Raw genomic sequence first — 16,400 nt, 5'->3', positions numbered from 1 at the left:
CTCAGCAGGTCATGGTGACAGGTCAAACACAGACTAGGGATGGGCTTCCCTTTTCCCCAAGCAGCACACCCATCCAGCCCCCTCCACTGTGCCCCTCTTTTTCATTTTGGGGTGTTTTTCATCCCCAAAATTCCCTCCCATGATTCCACTGGATTATTTTGCATCCTAGTCCTAGTTTGGGTGGGGGTGTAGGTGATTCCCAGGAGCGATTAGCTAATTAACATTCCAATGTCAGTACTTAGTTCCAGCCAAGTGTCCCAGCCAGGCTGTTTTGTTCATAACAGTCCGGCTCGGGGCTGCCGCGGCCCAGGGGCAGCCGCCGTGCCGGGACGGCTGTGGCGAGGGGCCGAGGCGGAGCTGCCCCGCCGGGTCGCGCTGCACGGGCACGGCACGGGCGGTGCTGAGCGCCGGGCAGGCGGCACCCCGAGCCCAGGGGCCACAGCCGCGGCCCTGCCTCCATCGGGGCCGGGCACAGACAGCCCCGCAGGCAGAGCGGCGGCACCGGCACCGCTCAGCGCCCGAGGGGACGGAACCGATGCCAGAGGAGCCCGGGGGGCCCTGAGCGGGGCCCTGGCGCTGCCCGCCCGGCTCTCCCGGGCCTGTGGCCATCCCGGGCGCCAAGGGCTCGCTCTGTGCCGCGCTCTCCCTGCCCAACGGGGCTCCGGGTCAGCACCCGGCTCCTGCCACTGCCTTGAGAACGCTGAGGGGCATTCGGGGGCGGAACTGAACTTGCCAGGGAGAGAATTCATAGGACACTTGTTTAGGCCTTTTACAGACTTGTTTAGGCCCTCTTCAAGTTGAGAAACAACTTAAAATCCCAGGCTAAATCATGTGGTTTAACCTGTGGGGATTCCTTGAAGATGCTTTGTAACTCCCAGGGGTGCCAGGCCAAATCCCAGCGAGCACCAACACCCAGGAGCTCTGATGCATGCAGCAGGTCTGGCACCAGGCAAAGGAGTCAACATCCCTACAGCTGCCCGCTCTGCCTGCAGGGTGTCACGCAACAGCAATGTTCCAGCAAGAACAGGCATTTTTACATCCTCAGGACGATGTGCTCTTGTGGTCCTGATGGTGGATCAGAGAGAAAAGCCAAAAGTGACAGACTAAACTTGACTGCAGGAGAGGGATGGCTCAGCAGAGGACCTGGGGACCTGTGGTGCCAGCCAGTGACCGGCCACTCGGACACAGCAGGAAGGCCCCAGACTATCACACTTCAGCTGGCAGGGTATAAAAGCCCAGAGGTTCTTTGTTCAGGATCCGCCAGAGGCACCAGCTCAAACTGCCACTGTTCCAGCACAATAAAATTGTTTTAAGGATCCAGAGGTCCAACACTCTGCTATGGAGGACATTCCACATTTCCAATCTTTCAGGCACTTGGAACCTTCTGATTTTGCTTTGCATGCAAGACAAATAAACCCCCAAATGTGCACAAATCACTCCTTTAGCCTTTCCGCCTTTTATTTTCAGCCAATTTTTACTTTGTTCTCTGCTATCATGTCCTTATCTTTCCAAAATTCCTGTGCCTATTTAAATCCAGCCACCAGGGATGGTGCACACATTTTTTTTAGCTCTGCAGAGATTTATCCCCAGCAATCCTGCCAACCACACACACTTCAATGTTGCAAAAACCTAACTCTGGGCTGCAGTATGTGAATCCCACTCTGGTGTGTGAGATGGCAGAGCACCAGACCAGGCACTGTAGAAGGGGCATTCTGTAGATTAGTGAAGTCACTACCAGAACTCAGTCTAGCTCTTAGAACTCTGGCACCACACCAGGAGTGGGGAGCTGCCTCGGAGCAGCACAATGTTCTGTGTTGGAAGGCCTCCACCGAGCCCAGAGGCTGCCTCAGCCCCAGCCGCCATCCTGTGCATGGTGGCAGCGCTGAGGGCTGTGGCAGGGACACTCTTCCCCAGAACTGTTTCCCAACTTTTCCTGTCCCAGCAGGGGACTTGGAAATGTTTCTTCTGTCCTGACTTACCCTGTTTCCACCTTGTCAATACACAACTTGCTGTCTTACTCGCTTTATGCTTAGAAGGTTCTAAGAAGAAAATGAGAAACATACTGTAATTATGACACCCAAAAAGAAGGCCAGAAAACAATACTCCATGGTGTAGGGCCTTAGAGAGCGGCTATTTGGTTTATTTGACAGCAGAGTGAGGGCAACAGCTCCACCAAAAACACACTTGTCCATTCCTTGCACACTACAAGCTTTTAAACTTTTTAACTTAATGTACACATTATACTTTCCTAACCTTCATATTGCAACATGTATACTAATTACATCATTATATGAGCCCTTGTAGCACATGTGCAGTTTCTGCACAAGGTGGTCATCTGTGGATGACAGCCTGGCCAGAGAGGGAGACACGACATTCGTTTTTCACAGTGGCTTGTGAGACCTTTTAGGGAGTTGCAGAAATGATGATAACTTGTTAGTATAAACAACCAGCAGGTGGTGTTTTTCTATTCTGATTTTCTGTTCTTCTTAAGGACTGTTTGTGAGAAAGATGTTTTTGTTAAATAGCCAGTCAAGTAGAAGGTGTCAAAACTGTCTATAAAAGAGAGAGCTTCTGTATTAAACTTTCATCTTCTGCAATTCAGTCTCCTGGTGAGCTTGTGTAACTCTGGGCTTAATGATGACAGTTGCCAGCCTCCTGCTGGTCATTTTGGATGAAGGCTCAGAAGGCTTCCTCAGGCTTCAACTTTTTTACCTCTGTTTCTGCACATGCTTTACAAGACTGTCTGCTCAAATAGCCAGTGGTTAATTAGCCTTTTGCAGTTAGCTTGTTCTGCTAAATTTGCTGATTTCTAGAAAGTGCTTCATTCCCATCCCCTTGTACAAAGTAACTACTTCTTTCTGCACAGCTTTTTGTGGAAAATGACAGGAGACAAGCACATTTTATAATGTTCAACAACTCTCAGTTTATTCCAAGCACGTATGTACAGTTATACCCGTTATAATCAAGCTCATACACATTGCAAAATTTAAGCTCCTTATTGGTGTATCTAAAGGGGTCAACCCCGCCTTTGGGAACTTTCTATGCTTGCTTCGTTTTTTTGGGGGGACTTTCTACGTTCAGTTATACTTATCTTTTTGCTGACCGTTTTGCTGCTGGGAACTAGCTTACCCAAGGACATATGATATTGTTGCTACATCCACTATTGCTGCACTATGCAATTTTCAGCTATTGCTTCACTAACTGCACATAGTCATGGCCTCTCTCCTGAAGACACTTATCCACAAAACTCTCCACACTTCCCCTGTTTCTGTTTTGAACCATTAAATCAGTTGTCCACATCTTTGAATCTACTAGATGCTGAAGACAGCTAAACAGGCAGGGCAAGATTAACAAGAGCAGTAAAACAACAATCAAGATTCCCACTGCATACATAATAAAGGTTCTTAGACAAGGACCAATTCCTAAGCTTTTAAGCCATTCTTCTATCCCCAGACCATCTTCCTCTTTTAATTGATGAAGGCCCTGTTGTAGTTCTTTAATCTTAGCATGTATTGATACAGAATTGTCAGAGATTCATGCAACACATACCTTCAAATTCCTCACATCCATGTCCATGGGCCAATAAAAAAATCAATGGCTGCTCTGTTCTGCAGTACTGCATGATTTACACTTTGTACATCCATAGCAAGCATGGCTAAAATCTCTGATGTTTTATTAAGTTCATCTTTAGCCCAGCATCCCAATTGTTCAGCTAAAACCATAGCCTTTCTGGCAGCTCCTCCCGGTAACAGGGTTGCCACTATTACCTGTTTAAAGGTACTCCAAAACTGAGGTTGTCCAACCTGATCACATTGTAAGTCGTGCACGCCACGCTTTTTTCTTGTCTTCCCTAACCTGTCCCATTGCATTAGCAAGGGCATATTAGGATGGAACAGCGCTAGTTTTCCTAGGTAACAGGGTCCCCCTTGTGGTTTTACCGGTATTCCATTCCAAGCTCTATCTCCACAGATCAAAAATACGCCTTTTGACAACCTTAAGGGTTTGGTTATCTTGGAACCATCACAGTTGGAATATAACTGTGATGCTACCCTACCTTAGTCCAGTGAAGAGTCTAGAGAAGCCCATTTTTCTCTTGGGTTATTTAAATTCTGCAAGTTCAATGGAACAAAGCTAAACCATCCTCCTGTCGAAACATTCCCTAAACTAGCATTGGCACTTCCAAAGAGATCTAATTCTTCTGGTGGAGATTGTAATGTTTCTTTAAGTGAAAGTACCAACAAACATTGCCTATAGCCATCTCTCTGAGCTTCTGTGTAACCCATGCTCTTGTCTGGCCCTTTCACCTTTGCAAAGTTCTTGCAAAGCATTTGGTTCTTTATCAACCCACAAAATTCCTCTGGTCTCCAGACAGGAACACCTGTTAAGCAGGTGCGAAATGGACTTGTCACCCTTCCCGAGTTAAGGCATAGCAAACTTTGATTAGTCATGTTAGCCAAGGTTACCCAAATATTTTCTCTGGGCTGATTAAATTGCATTATTTCACAACAAAGATTAGTCAAAGGAACAAGATAGATTATCCATCTTATCACCCTCATGATTACTTCCACTTTGATTTTAATTTTAATGCCTGCACATTTTCAATAAGCCTATCTAACTCTAGGTCTGGATTTCCTACTATTGGTCTTCTTAAATAAGGTCTTATAGAAACCTTCACCTGCTTTTGGCACCTTGTTGATAAAATTTTTGAATTTGCCTGTCTAATCAACCTATCACGAGCGTGTTCTGCTTCCCACCTAGAAAAAGCTAATATATTTTGTTCTGGCACTTCAAATAACTGCAAAGCTAAAGCAACTCCTAAGCCTGTATCTTGTATTAAATCTTTCTTCCAAGTCTCTCCCTGTGTTGAAAGGCACAATTTCTACACCACAAATGTAGTTTCAAAAATACTTGGTCTTCCCAGTACGTTTTTCCACAACCCCCACAAATAAAAGCAACCCAACTGTTACAATTAAAACTCCCACAACCAAGGCACTCGGGATTCTTTGGTCCTGGTATATGAGCAGTCTGTAAAGCTTCAATACTCATAACAATTGCCAGAAAAGTTGACTCTGAAGGCAAAAGTTGATCGATCACTGGGGAAAGTCCTCTTATCTCTTGAAGAAGGTGTCCCACTATGTGGATCAGCTTCTCTTCAATTCTCCTCTGATCCTGATCCGCCAGGGGGGCTGCGAGATGAATCATCCAGAGCCAGTTTGGTCCACTTCGCTGGCACCCAGAGTGAACCTGTAGGGGTGGAAACACAAAGATATCCCCTTCCCCAATATAGGACCTTTGCTGGGTTCTGCCAAATACCTGTTTTAGGTCCCTATACCTGACCCATACTTCCTTGTCCTTTTTGCTCATTTCTTTTTGTCCATAATGTACCATTGCAGTTGGTACCTCTGAATCCCCAAATATACACAAATGATTAAGAACAAAGAGCACTTTCATTAGCCTTTCCTGAATATCTCCAACTTCCCTATGTTTTTCCAAATATCTCTTCAAAGTTCCATTTGCTCTTTCTACTATTGCTTGTCCAGTGGGAGAATGTGCTATTCCTGTAATGTGCTTGATCCCCCATGATTTCAAAAACCTATCCACCCTGCCACCAATGTATGCAGGACCACTGTCTGTCTTGATCTGCTTTGGCACTCCCATTACTGCAAAAAAACTACACAAATGCCTTATAACATGTAATGCCTTTTCCCCAGCTTGAGCCGTTGCCCAGAGATATTTGCTATATGTAGCTATAGTAACATGAACATATTTTAGGCGACCAAAGCTATTTACATGAGTAACATCCATCTGCCAAAGTTCGTTAGATGAAAGACCTCGAGGGTTAACTCCCCATCCCATGCCATGACCCCCATTATGATGACTACATATAGGACAAGCTCTCACTATAGAAGTAGCATCTGCATGGGATATTCCAAACTCCCGTTGTAACCCTTTTGCATTCTGATGTCAGGGTGTCAGACCCAGCCAGCAGGGGTTTAGGAGGTGTGAGTCGTGTTTGACCAACCTGGTCTCCTTTCATGACCAGGTGACCCTCCTGGTGGATGCGGGACAGGCTGTGGATGTGTCTATTTGGACTCCAGCAAGGCCTTTGGCACTGTCTCCCACAGCACACTCCTGGAAAAGCTGCAGCCCACGGCTGGGACAGGAGCACTCTGTGCTGGGCTCAGAACTGGCTGCATGGCCGGCCCAGAGAGTGGTGGTGAGCGGTGCTGCATCCAGCTGGGGACAGTCACCAGTGGTGTCCCTCAGGGCTCTGTGCTGGGCCAGCTCTGTTCAATGTTTTTATTGACCACATGGATGAGGGGATTGAGCCTTTCATTAGTAAATCTGCAGATGACACTAAGCTGGGAGCGCGTGTCCATCTGTTGGAAGATAGGAGGGCTCTGCAGGGAGACCTGGAAGGGTTGGAGGGATGGGCAGAGTCCAGTAAGATGAAGCTTAGTGAATCCAAGTGGCCATCCCTGCATTTTGACCACAAACACCCCCTGCAACATTACAGGCTGGGGATGGTGTGGCTGGTCAGTGCCCAGGCAGAAAGGGACCTGGGGGCACTGGTCTAAAGCCAGTTAACATGAGCCAGCAGTGTGCCCTGGTGGCCCAGAAGGCAAATGGCTCCTGGCCTGGATCAGGAATGGTGTGGCCAGCAGGAGCAGGGCAGTGATTCTTCCCCTGTGCTCGGCACTGGTTGGGCAGCACCTCAAGTGCTGTGTCCAGTTCTGGGCCACCCAGTTTGGGAAGGTCATGGAGGACCTGGAGCATGTCCAGAGAAGGGCAGCAAGGCTGGTGAGGTGATTGGAACACAAGTCCTGTGAGGAACAACTGAGGGAGCTGGGGTTGTTTAGCCTGGAGAAGAGGAAGCTCAGAGGTGACCTTATCACTCTACACTCCCTGAAAGGTGGTTGCAGTCAGGTGGGGGTTGGTCTCTTTCTCCTCACAGCAGCTGACAGAACCAGAGGACATAGTCTTATGCTGCACCAAGGGAAATTTAGATTGGCTATTAAGAAAATTGTTTTCTATGGAAAGGGTGATAAAGTACTGGAATTGTCTGTCCAGGGAGGTGGTGGAGTCAGCATCCTTGGATATGTTTAAAAAAAGACTGGATGTGGCACTCTGTGCCATGGTTTAGCTATGGTGGTGTTAGGGCATGGATTGGACTTGATGACCTTAAAGGTCTCTTCCAACTCAGTAATTCTATTTTTCTGTGATTATGTGACATCACAGAGCAGGCTCTGACATCACAGGATGCCTGTAGGACATCACAGAGCAGGCTGTGAGGTCACAGAGCAGGCTGTGAGGTCACAGAGTGTGCTGTGACATTATACGGTGGCTGTGTTACATCACTGAAGGTGTGACATCAAAGGATGGGTCTGTGAGGCCAAGAGGTGCTGTGTGACATGATGAGTTTTGCCATCACAGAGCAGGCTGTGACATCACAGAGGAGATTGTGATTTCATAGGAGAGGTTGTGATGTCACAAAGTTGTCTGTGACATTTCAGGCTGGCTGTGTGATGTCACAGAATGGGCTGTGAGGCTACATAGGAGAATCTGCCATCATAGAGAAGGGCTCTGTGACATCACAGAGCAGCTGTGTGATGTCACAGAGAAGGCTGAGACAATAGAGAGTGGGTTGTGACATCACAGAGCTGACTGTGAAATCACAGAGCAGGCTGTGACATTAAAGGGTGACTGTGACATTAATGGGTGATTGTGACATCACAGGTTTGGCTGTGACACCACAGGGCAGATTTTATGACATCACAGAGCAGCTGTATGAAATCCCAGGTGGCCTGTTACATCTCAGAGTGGGCTGTGTGACATCACTGGGGCTCTGTGACATCCCAGGGGCTGTGTGATTTCACTGAGGAGGTCACTCTGCCCCAGTTTCCCCCAGAGAAGTCCAACACTGCTCATGCACAGGGGGGTCCCCTGTCCCCCCGGGTCCCCCCGACCCCGTCGCCGCAGCCTCCCCCAGAGGATGTTCCATGAGATCGACCCCAGAGCCCGACACAGGGACGGGGGCTGGGGCTGTGGGGGGTGGGACGGGGGGACACGGACCCCCTGGCAGTGTCCCTGTGTCCCCCAGGGCCAGAGCCTGGGCCAGGGCTCCTTCACCCTGTTACCAACGAGGGCTTGAGAGCGCTGAAAAGTCCCCGGCAAGGGAGTAGCAAAAACCAGATTTAATATTAAGCGACAGCACCACAAAGTTCCCTGGCAAGAGTCACTCTGCTCCTGACTGAACACTTCACACTTAAGGAACACCTAGGAAACAAATCAACCACAAATCCAAACAAAATTCAGGCAATCGAACCAGAAATGATCAGGGATCTGTCCCTTTATGCGGCATAGGGACACATAGAACAGTGAGGGCAAGGATAAAAGGAATATGGCCCAAAACTGAACAGAGGTCAAATTTAACAGGACTTATACCTTAACCTTAACTTCTACCTTCAACTTCAAAATTTAGCAAAAGAACAGATATGAACAGCATTTAACATAACTTTTAACCTACAACTTTTCAATTTAACAGAGGAATATCATTTAATACTCTTTAGCTCAGCTTATAACTTATAGCAAAAAACAACTCTTAGCAGCATTTAACTTAGCTTAGGCTGCATCACTTGACCTCACTTACAGGCCTGACTGGCTCAGCTATCCAGGGCACTCAGAGCCCTCAGAGAGCAGCATTTCTGCCACATTCCCCAGCACAGGCACTCCTGTGTGCACACAGACACAGAGAGTCAGTGCAAGGCACCTGTGAGAAATTCCCCTGACGGCAGGGAAATGCTCTCTGAGGATGCTTTGGCATCTCCCCAGCAGGGAAGGGTTGAGCCTGGAGGAGTGGGGGGATCGGCCCAGGCTCCCTCCTTGTTCGGGATCCCCGAGTGCAGCAAACGGGAGAGTTCCCGGCTCAGAGAGGCCCCACTCAGAGGGAGTCGCTGGCCCAGGAGAGCTCCAAGGGCTCCTTTTGGAGCGCTGTTTGTAGGGCCCCAAGAGAGGGGCTGCAGTCCCAGCCATGTTTCATCCTGGCCGCACTTGGCATCAGCAGCTTTCTTTGGCAGGGTGAGAACAGGGATGTTGTGCCACCAAGGGAACACAAACAGTTCCCAGGGCTGCTCCTAAAGTAACCAGGAGCTGGCTGGGCAGCAGTAGTGCCTGGAGCAGACAGTGTTTGTGATGAGCTCCAGAGGAGCTGAGCCCAGGGGCTGCTGGCCAAGGCCGAGGCCCAGTGAGGATTTCTCAGCTGGCAGGGCGGCCTGAGAAGGGGAGGAGGGAATGCACCAGCACAGGAACCATGGAACCAAGGGAGCATTGTGATATTGTGGGGCCTGTGAGACCTAGGGACCATTGTGACACTGTGGGGCACCATGGAACCATGGAACCATTGTGACACTGTGGGACCTGTGACACCAAGGGGCCATTGTGACACTGTGGGGCACCATGGGACAATGGACACCATTGTGACACCTGGGGGACAGATTGGATCATGGAGACCATTGGGATACTATGATGCCCAATGGAATCAGCAAAGCATTGTGGCACTGTGAGGCCTCATGGAACCAGTGAGACCATTGTGACCCTGGGGTCCCCACAGAACCAAGAAGACCATTGTGACACTGTGGGGCCTTGTGTCATCAGTGGTCCATTGTGACACTGTGGAGCCAAAGGAGACCATTGTGACACTGCAAACCCCCATGGTCCAAAGGTCCATTGTGACATTGTGGGTTTCATGGAACAGAGGACTCATGTGTCATTGTGGGGCCTGGGGAACCATGGAGACCATTGGGACACTCCATGACCTCATGGAATCGTTGGAACCATTGTGAAACTAGGAGGTCTCATGGAACCCAGGGGCTATTGTGACACTGTGGGACCCCATTGAACCAAGGGTCCATTGTGATACTGTATGTCTTCTTGTAATTAAAGAGCAATTCTGACACTGTGGGGCCCCATGCAACCAAAGGAACACAGAACAGGTCTGGCTGGTTTGGCCTCCCTGGACTGCCTGACTGGTCCAGCTGACCTTGGCATGTTAAAGGTCTCTTCTCCTCTGCTACTGGGGCTCACTGGGACAGGAAACACTGGGGCTCCCTGCTTTCCTTCCAATGGAAAAGAACTGTCCTTCTCCTCCAAGTGCCCATGGCCAGAATTGGGATTTTACGTCCAAATGTCCTTTTATCCAGGGATTTTTCCCATAGGAATATTGCCAGGACAAGTCTGGTTGGAAGTGGTTTCATGAGGGTCACCTCTCATCTGTGCCCAAAACACTGGGGAAGGCTCCATGCTTTCCTTCCTATGGGAAAGAATTGTCCTGTTGTGTGTTTTTCTTTAGTTTGATATTTGTTCTGTGTATGTTCAACCTCCCCCACTAGTCTCCTCCCTTGCCCAGTTGTCAATCTTCCCAAGCTCTTCCCTACCCCCCTCCTCTCCAAGTTGTCAATCCTCCCTTTTCCCTGCCCCTTTCCCCAGAACATTCCCTGTCACTCCTCCCTAGCCTCCTCCCCTGCTTCCAGAGCATTCCCTGTCTATTTAGTGAGGCTCAGCACCCTTTTGGTTACTTTGTGTAACTCCACTGCCCTGTTTCCCCTGATAGTTTTGTGCTATGTTAGTCCCTCCTTAGACTCTTCCCCAGGCGTACCCTCAGTGGTTGGTGTTCCTATACCCCGCCTCTTGAGTTCTGGTATAAAACCTTTGCTCGCCCTCCCCAGAGGGTCTTGGGGCTCACTGAATAAAACCTTCCTGTTCGCCCCCAAGTCCCGTGTCGCCTCCCCATGCCAAGTGGGACTGCAGAGCTTCACAGGGGGAGCAGCCGCCCGTTCTCTTCCCTCTCACCCCCCAGCACTCCACTGCTCGGGGTATCGCGGCGAGAGAGGCTGCCCACATTACAACACTGTCCTGCTTCTCCAGGTGCCCATGGCCAAAATTGGGATTCTGTCTCCAAAATTCCCTATATCCAGAAGCTGCCTGCAGACAATCACCATTCCTGACAAGTTTGGCTGACCTTGGCCTTGTAAGGCTCTCATCTGCCTTCCAAACACTGGGGCTCTGTGCTTTCCTTCCTATGGAACAGAACTCTTCTTATCCAGGTGCCTATGTCCAGAATTGGGATTACACCTCCAACATTGCCTGGTGTGAAAGACTGGAGGAGATTGTTGGCTGGGAACATTTTGTGTGTGGGGGAGGAAGGGGCAGGTCCAGCCTTGCCCGGCCCTGGAACCCCAGCACTGCCCTGCCCTGGAACCCCAATCCCCCCAGAGCCTCTATCCCAGCCCAGCAGTGTCTGCCAGTCCCTGGCACAGCACAGGCAATGCTCCACAGCCACCTCTGGAGCTCCCAGCCCAGCTCCTGAGTGACCAAATGACCCCAAGTCCTCCCTGGGGCTGGGGCAGCAGAACTCAGAGGCACCAGCAGCTCCAGCTGTGAAATGGAGTGTGGGATGGGGCTGTGAAAGCCCTGCCTGGGCTGTGCCAAGCAGGACACACAAGCCCTGACCCTCATCCCCCAAGCAACTCTCTCAAGGAGACATTTAAAAGGAATTACAATAATTTGTGTACTCTGAGTTAGATTCACTAGAGAAATAGTGCCCCAAAGCTCATTAACATTCAGAATACTTGAACAAGTCAAGCCTCTGGGAATAATTTGATTTAAGTTTTAAGTCCTCATGCAGTTGGAATAGATATGAAAATCAAGACCCTTGATGGCTGACAATCCATCAGACGCTGTCCCTACCCCCACCCCACCATTTCCCCCATCCAAGCCCTGGCACTCAGAGCAGCCTTGTGCAAATCTGAGCTCCCTCCAGCCCAGGCTGCACCTGCAGGTTTCAGCTCCTTGGCTCCAACCCCCACCTGCTTTCCTTGGAGTAAGAGCTGCCTGAAGACACAGAGGGATGTTCAATTCTTGTCAGCCAACAAAGCCAAGGGAAGACACAGCTCCATCAGATGCAGAAGTCATTCCTCTGCTGGCTATTAAATCCACTTTGCACAGTAGCCAGTCTCAGAGCAATGGAAAACACTTTCTGTACCCAGCACAGATCCCAAGGTCCCCCCAAACCCTCCCTGCCCCGATTCTGCCCAGATTTGCTCTTTCCACACACGAGTCATGTGCTGAAGTCAGGAGCTCCCTCCATGCCCAAAGGGAGGAAAAGAGAGAAAGTGGATGAAGAGCTCTCCTGTGCAGAGCCAAGGTCCAAGTGCCCCTGCAGTGGAAACCACAACTCATCAGGTTTGTGTCCTTTGGGCTCAGGGATGGTGACACTCAGAGGCACAGAAAGGTTTCTTGCCAACAAACAGGAGTTGAACATTTGAACAATTTAATAACCATCACAGACTTTCCTTTTTCTTCGAACTGTTTAAACCTGCTCTGGACTGAAAACCCAGAAAAACACTGGCAGCTCACACCTGTGGCCCACCGAGGTCTGGGACCCTGCATTCCAGTGCCAGAGGGACTGAGAAGAGACCGAGTGATCCAACTACAACCCACAAAAAGGACTTTCTGAATTGCCACCTCTTCAGAACTCTGAGGGGGTTTATTTCATATTATTCATGCTTGTGAATACTATACTTGTTAAATAAACTGGTTTTTTCCACTTTTCTCCAGGGAAGTCTTCTCCTGAATTAGTAGGGAGAAGGGCCGCTTGAACTTGATTTGTAGACGGACTCCTTTTGGAGGTTTCCTCACAAAATTTGCCCTAAACAGTCACAATTGTGCCACTTCACCAGTGGCACAACTCCCCAGCCCCCCAGGAAAAGAAAGGACATGTCAAGTTCTCCAAACACTTGGCCTGCTTTGCTGCAAAAGTCGTGCTGCACACACAGTGCAGTGTGGAAAGCCAAGAGAAGCTGCAGCAGGTGGCAAATCTTGGGACAGAAGCTCGACCTTGTTCTCCATGAGAGGTTCTTGTCAAGAGCAGACAGGAGAAGATTCCTGGAGAAGTGGAACAGCTTTGCAGAAGTGCAATGAAAATGAAAGAAAGTATCTAAGATGTTTTCCTCTTTATTTCTATGCTCTCCTTTTCCATGTTGCACGACTTCTCCATGCCATGAATTCCAAATGGATCTCACCTCTAAGATGGGCCACTTAGCAATGTAAAATAGCATGAGCTACACGCAGTTTGCCTTCCCCTGTTTTTACTGGAAAGCAACGCTGGAGACATCAGTGCAGTGCTTGGGTCAGGTAGGAATCCTACAGCAAGGGAATGTGCCCCAAGGGTGTTTGAGCCTCGGCAAGGACAATGCACAGCAGCGACACAGCAGAGGGGATTCCTCTGCCAGTGTGCAGGAGTCAGGACTCTGGATCTGGGCTCCACACTGCAAAGTTCCCGTGTCTGGACAGACGAAGGGGCTGTCCCCGGGGCGCGCGGGGCTCGGCCGTGGGGCTCGTGGGGCGAGCGGGGAACGGACACGCGGACAAACGGCCTCGGTGCTTCAGTTGCAGAGGCAGCAGCGGCGGCGGCGGCAGCAGCGGCGGCAGCAGCGGCAGCAAAAGCAGTTTTTCTCTTCTTTCTCTTTCTCTTCTCTCCCGCGGTCGGACACCTTCCCCTCGGTGTCCTTCCCCGGTGTCCCTCTCCTCTCCCCGCCTCCTTCTCCCCATGCCGGGCCGGGCCATGCCCCCGGCCCGCCCCCGGCCCCGGGCGGGGCTGCCCCGTCCCCGGCCCCGCCCGCCCCGCCGCGGTCTCGCCTCCGCCCGGCTCTGGCCGTGCTGGCGGTGGCGCTGCCGGGCGGGCATCAGTGCCTGGGGCTGGGCCGGCATCGCCGCCCTTTGGCTCCGCCTGGCCCGAGCCCGGCCCCGGCCCCGCCGCAGGGTCCGGCCCCGGCGCCGGCGCCTCCCGGGCCCCGCGGAGGACACACGCGGCACGGCCGCTCCCGCCGCCCCCGCTGCGGCTTCCCCGGCCCGAGCTCCGCCGCTCGGCAGCGCGGCCGCCGGCCCCGAGCCTCCCGTGTCCCGTTGCCGAGACCGAAGGCCTGGGGATGGCCGGCCCGAGGCGCTCGGGGGGCGCTCGGGGGCCGCTCCTGGCCCCGGGCCGAGCGCTGACAGCCGCGTCCCGCCCGCAGGGAAGGCGCAGGAGGCCCTGCAGGAGCGGTACCGAGTGGGTTCGCTGCTGGGGCGCGGCGGCTTCGGCAGAGTGTTCGCAGCCACGCGGCTCTCGGACGGCGCCCCGGTGAGCGGCGGGGCCGGCGGCGGGCATGGAGGAGGAGGAGGATAGGGAAGGAAGAGAAGGAGGAGGAAGGAGGAGGCAGCGGAGAAGGAAGCAGGAGGATGGGGCTCGGCAGGGCGGGCGGCGAGCTCAGCCCGCTGCTGCCTTTGGCTTGCAGGTGGCCATCAAAAGGGTGCCACGGAACCGCGTCCGGCGCTGGGGCGAGCTGGTGAGTGAGCGGGGCCAGCGGGAACAGCCGGGCCGTGCCGGGCGGGGATGAGGCGAGGCCCGGCATGGGGGAAGCCACCAGGACGCCTCGATGGGGAGCGGGCGTGGGGCCAGCGCAGGGCGCAGAGCATCCCGGGCTGGCTGAGGGGTTCCCCTGCCCTGGCACGACATCAGTCCCACTGGTGGCACCGTGGTCCTCCCGCAGCCCGACGGCACCAGCGCACCCCTGGAGATCGTCCTGCTGGACAAGGTGTCCACCGGCTTCCCTGGTGTGGTCCAGCTGCTGGAGTGGTTTGAGCTCCCCAACAGCATCGTGATGGTGCTGGAGCGGCCGGAGCGGTCTCAGGACCTCCTGCATTTCATTCGGGCACGGAGGTTCCTGTGTGAAGAGGTGGCACGGGAGCTGTTCCGCCAGGTGCTGGAGGCCGTGCGGCACTGCACCAGCCGCGGGGTCCTGCACCGTGATATAAAACCAGAGAACATCCTGGTTGACCTGGCCACTGGCCAGGCAAAATTGATCGACTTTGGCTGTGGCACCTACCTGCAGGACACAGCCTACACTGACTTTGCAGGTGAGCCCGGGCAGGGGTGTGCTCCTGGTCCCACCATCTCATGGCCCAACATCTCACAGGCCAAGCTGGGTGTGGCAGTGGGGATTATCCCTTTTGCTGCCAGTCAGAGTACTGAGTCTTTACCTGAGCTGCTTTTGAGTGGGGCTGGGTGGGGAGGCATCTTCCAGCCCTGCTGGCAGCCTTCACCCACCACTCTGCCTGGGGCTGGGGTTGGAGCAGCAGCAGCCAGACTGACAAAAGCACCCGTGGGTGGGGGTAGCAGAGGAGGGGGCCAGGACCAGTGCACCAGCCAGTTTGGTGTGCAGGCAAGAGGAAGGGCTTGGACTGCTCCACTCACCTTGTTTCCATAATATTTTATGAAAACATAAAATATTGCCTTCATAATATCTTTGGGGCACTGCAGGCAGGGAGGATAAGGACCTGTTTTTTCCCCCACCCCTGAGTGGGTTTTTGCTTTACATGTCATGGTCAGGCCTTGCTGGGGCTTCTGCTGCCCTCTTCCAAAACCAGTGGCTTCTTGTCCAGCCCTGAGTTTGTACACAAGTCCCAAGTATTGGCGAGAGTGCAGCAGTCACCCCGTGTGTCATTGGGGCAGCCCCTGCATGCCCAGGGATGCTGGGGCCAGGCTCTGGAAGCAGCAGCATCCCCCTGATGAACTCCATCTCTATTCCACAGGAACACTGTCATACAGCCCCCCGGAATGGACCCGCTTGGGCTGGTACCATGGCGAGGCAGCAACGATCTGGTCCCTGGGCATCCTGCTGCACCAGATGGTCTGCGGGCAGCACCCTTTCAGGAGGGGCCGGAAGATCAGCTGGGACCATCAGCTCTCGCTGCCACAGCGGCTCTCTCCAGGTGGATCCTCATCTCTGGCCACGGGGGAATACCAGTGCTGGGAGACAGCAGCGGGCTCATGAGCATCTCGCTCTGGCAGCTGCTGAGGAGGTGGCACATGTCCTGCTCTCCTGCTCTCCTCCACAACAGGGAATTGATGGGAAAGTTAAGCCCAGCTGGGAGCACAGAAGCAGCATGGCCTGGGCATGGGAAGAGTGGGGTAAAGCAGACAGGAGCCTTCTCTAGCTGACTGGTGGTTTCTGGTTTTTCTGCCCAGCGTGCCAAGAACTTATCAGGTGGTGTTTATCCATGCACTTCTTGGACAGACCTTCCTTAGAAGACCTGTTCTGTGAACCATGGATACAGGATATTCACCTGCCATAGAAGAAGGGAGAGAGCCTCATGCACACTTTGCTGCAGGGCCCTGGTAAGTTACAGCTCCACACATGCCCTGGCAATCAGAAGCAAGGAAACCCAGACTTTTTTCCCTGCCTGTATCAATGCACTGGGGTTGTTTGGTGGGAGTATGCAGCCCTTGTGCTGGAGCTGAGCTGCTCTACCCAGCACTGGTGGCTGCCATCCAAGGTGGTTTTGCTTGTCCCAGTTGCCTGACA

At 52.4% G+C, this 16,400-nt stretch overlaps 1 protein-coding gene across 1 annotated transcript; it reads left to right on the top strand.

Annotated features, from left to right (window-relative positions):
* The first annotated feature begins 9,788 nt into the window (after window positions 1-9,788).
* Window positions 9,789-16,170, top strand: LOC144247822 (serine/threonine-protein kinase pim-1-like). The gene is made up of 6 exons (XM_085564071.1): window positions 9,789-9,826; window positions 13,747-14,176; window positions 14,331-14,381; window positions 14,586-14,952; window positions 15,628-15,807; window positions 16,064-16,170. The coding sequence occupies exons 1-6, from the start codon at window positions 9,789-9,791 to the stop codon at window positions 16,168-16,170; spliced, it is 1,173 nt and encodes a 390-aa protein (XP_085420197.1).
* Window positions 16,171-16,400: the final 230 nt, after the last annotated feature.

The sequence above is a fragment of the Lonchura striata genome, chromosome 32 (assembly GCF_050655825.1).
Source record: "Lonchura striata isolate lonStrDom1 chromosome 32, ASM5065582v1, whole genome shotgun sequence".
Taxonomy (NCBI): domain Eukaryota; kingdom Metazoa; phylum Chordata; class Aves; order Passeriformes; family Estrildidae; genus Lonchura; species Lonchura striata.
This window is presented reverse-complemented; position numbering and strand designations above follow the sequence as displayed.

Coding starts and splice junctions, on each gene's coding strand:
- LOC144247822 (XM_085564071.1), top strand. CDS start 9,789: ATGGAGACCATTGGGACACTCCATGACCTCATGGAATC. Junction 9,827..13,746: donor CTCCATGACCTCATGGAATC/GTTGGAACCATT, acceptor GGCGGGCATCAG/TGCCTGGGGCTGGGCCGGCA. Junction 14,953..15,627: donor AGCCTACACTGACTTTGCAG/GTGAGCCCGGGC, acceptor TCTATTCCACAG/GAACACTGTCATACAGCCCC.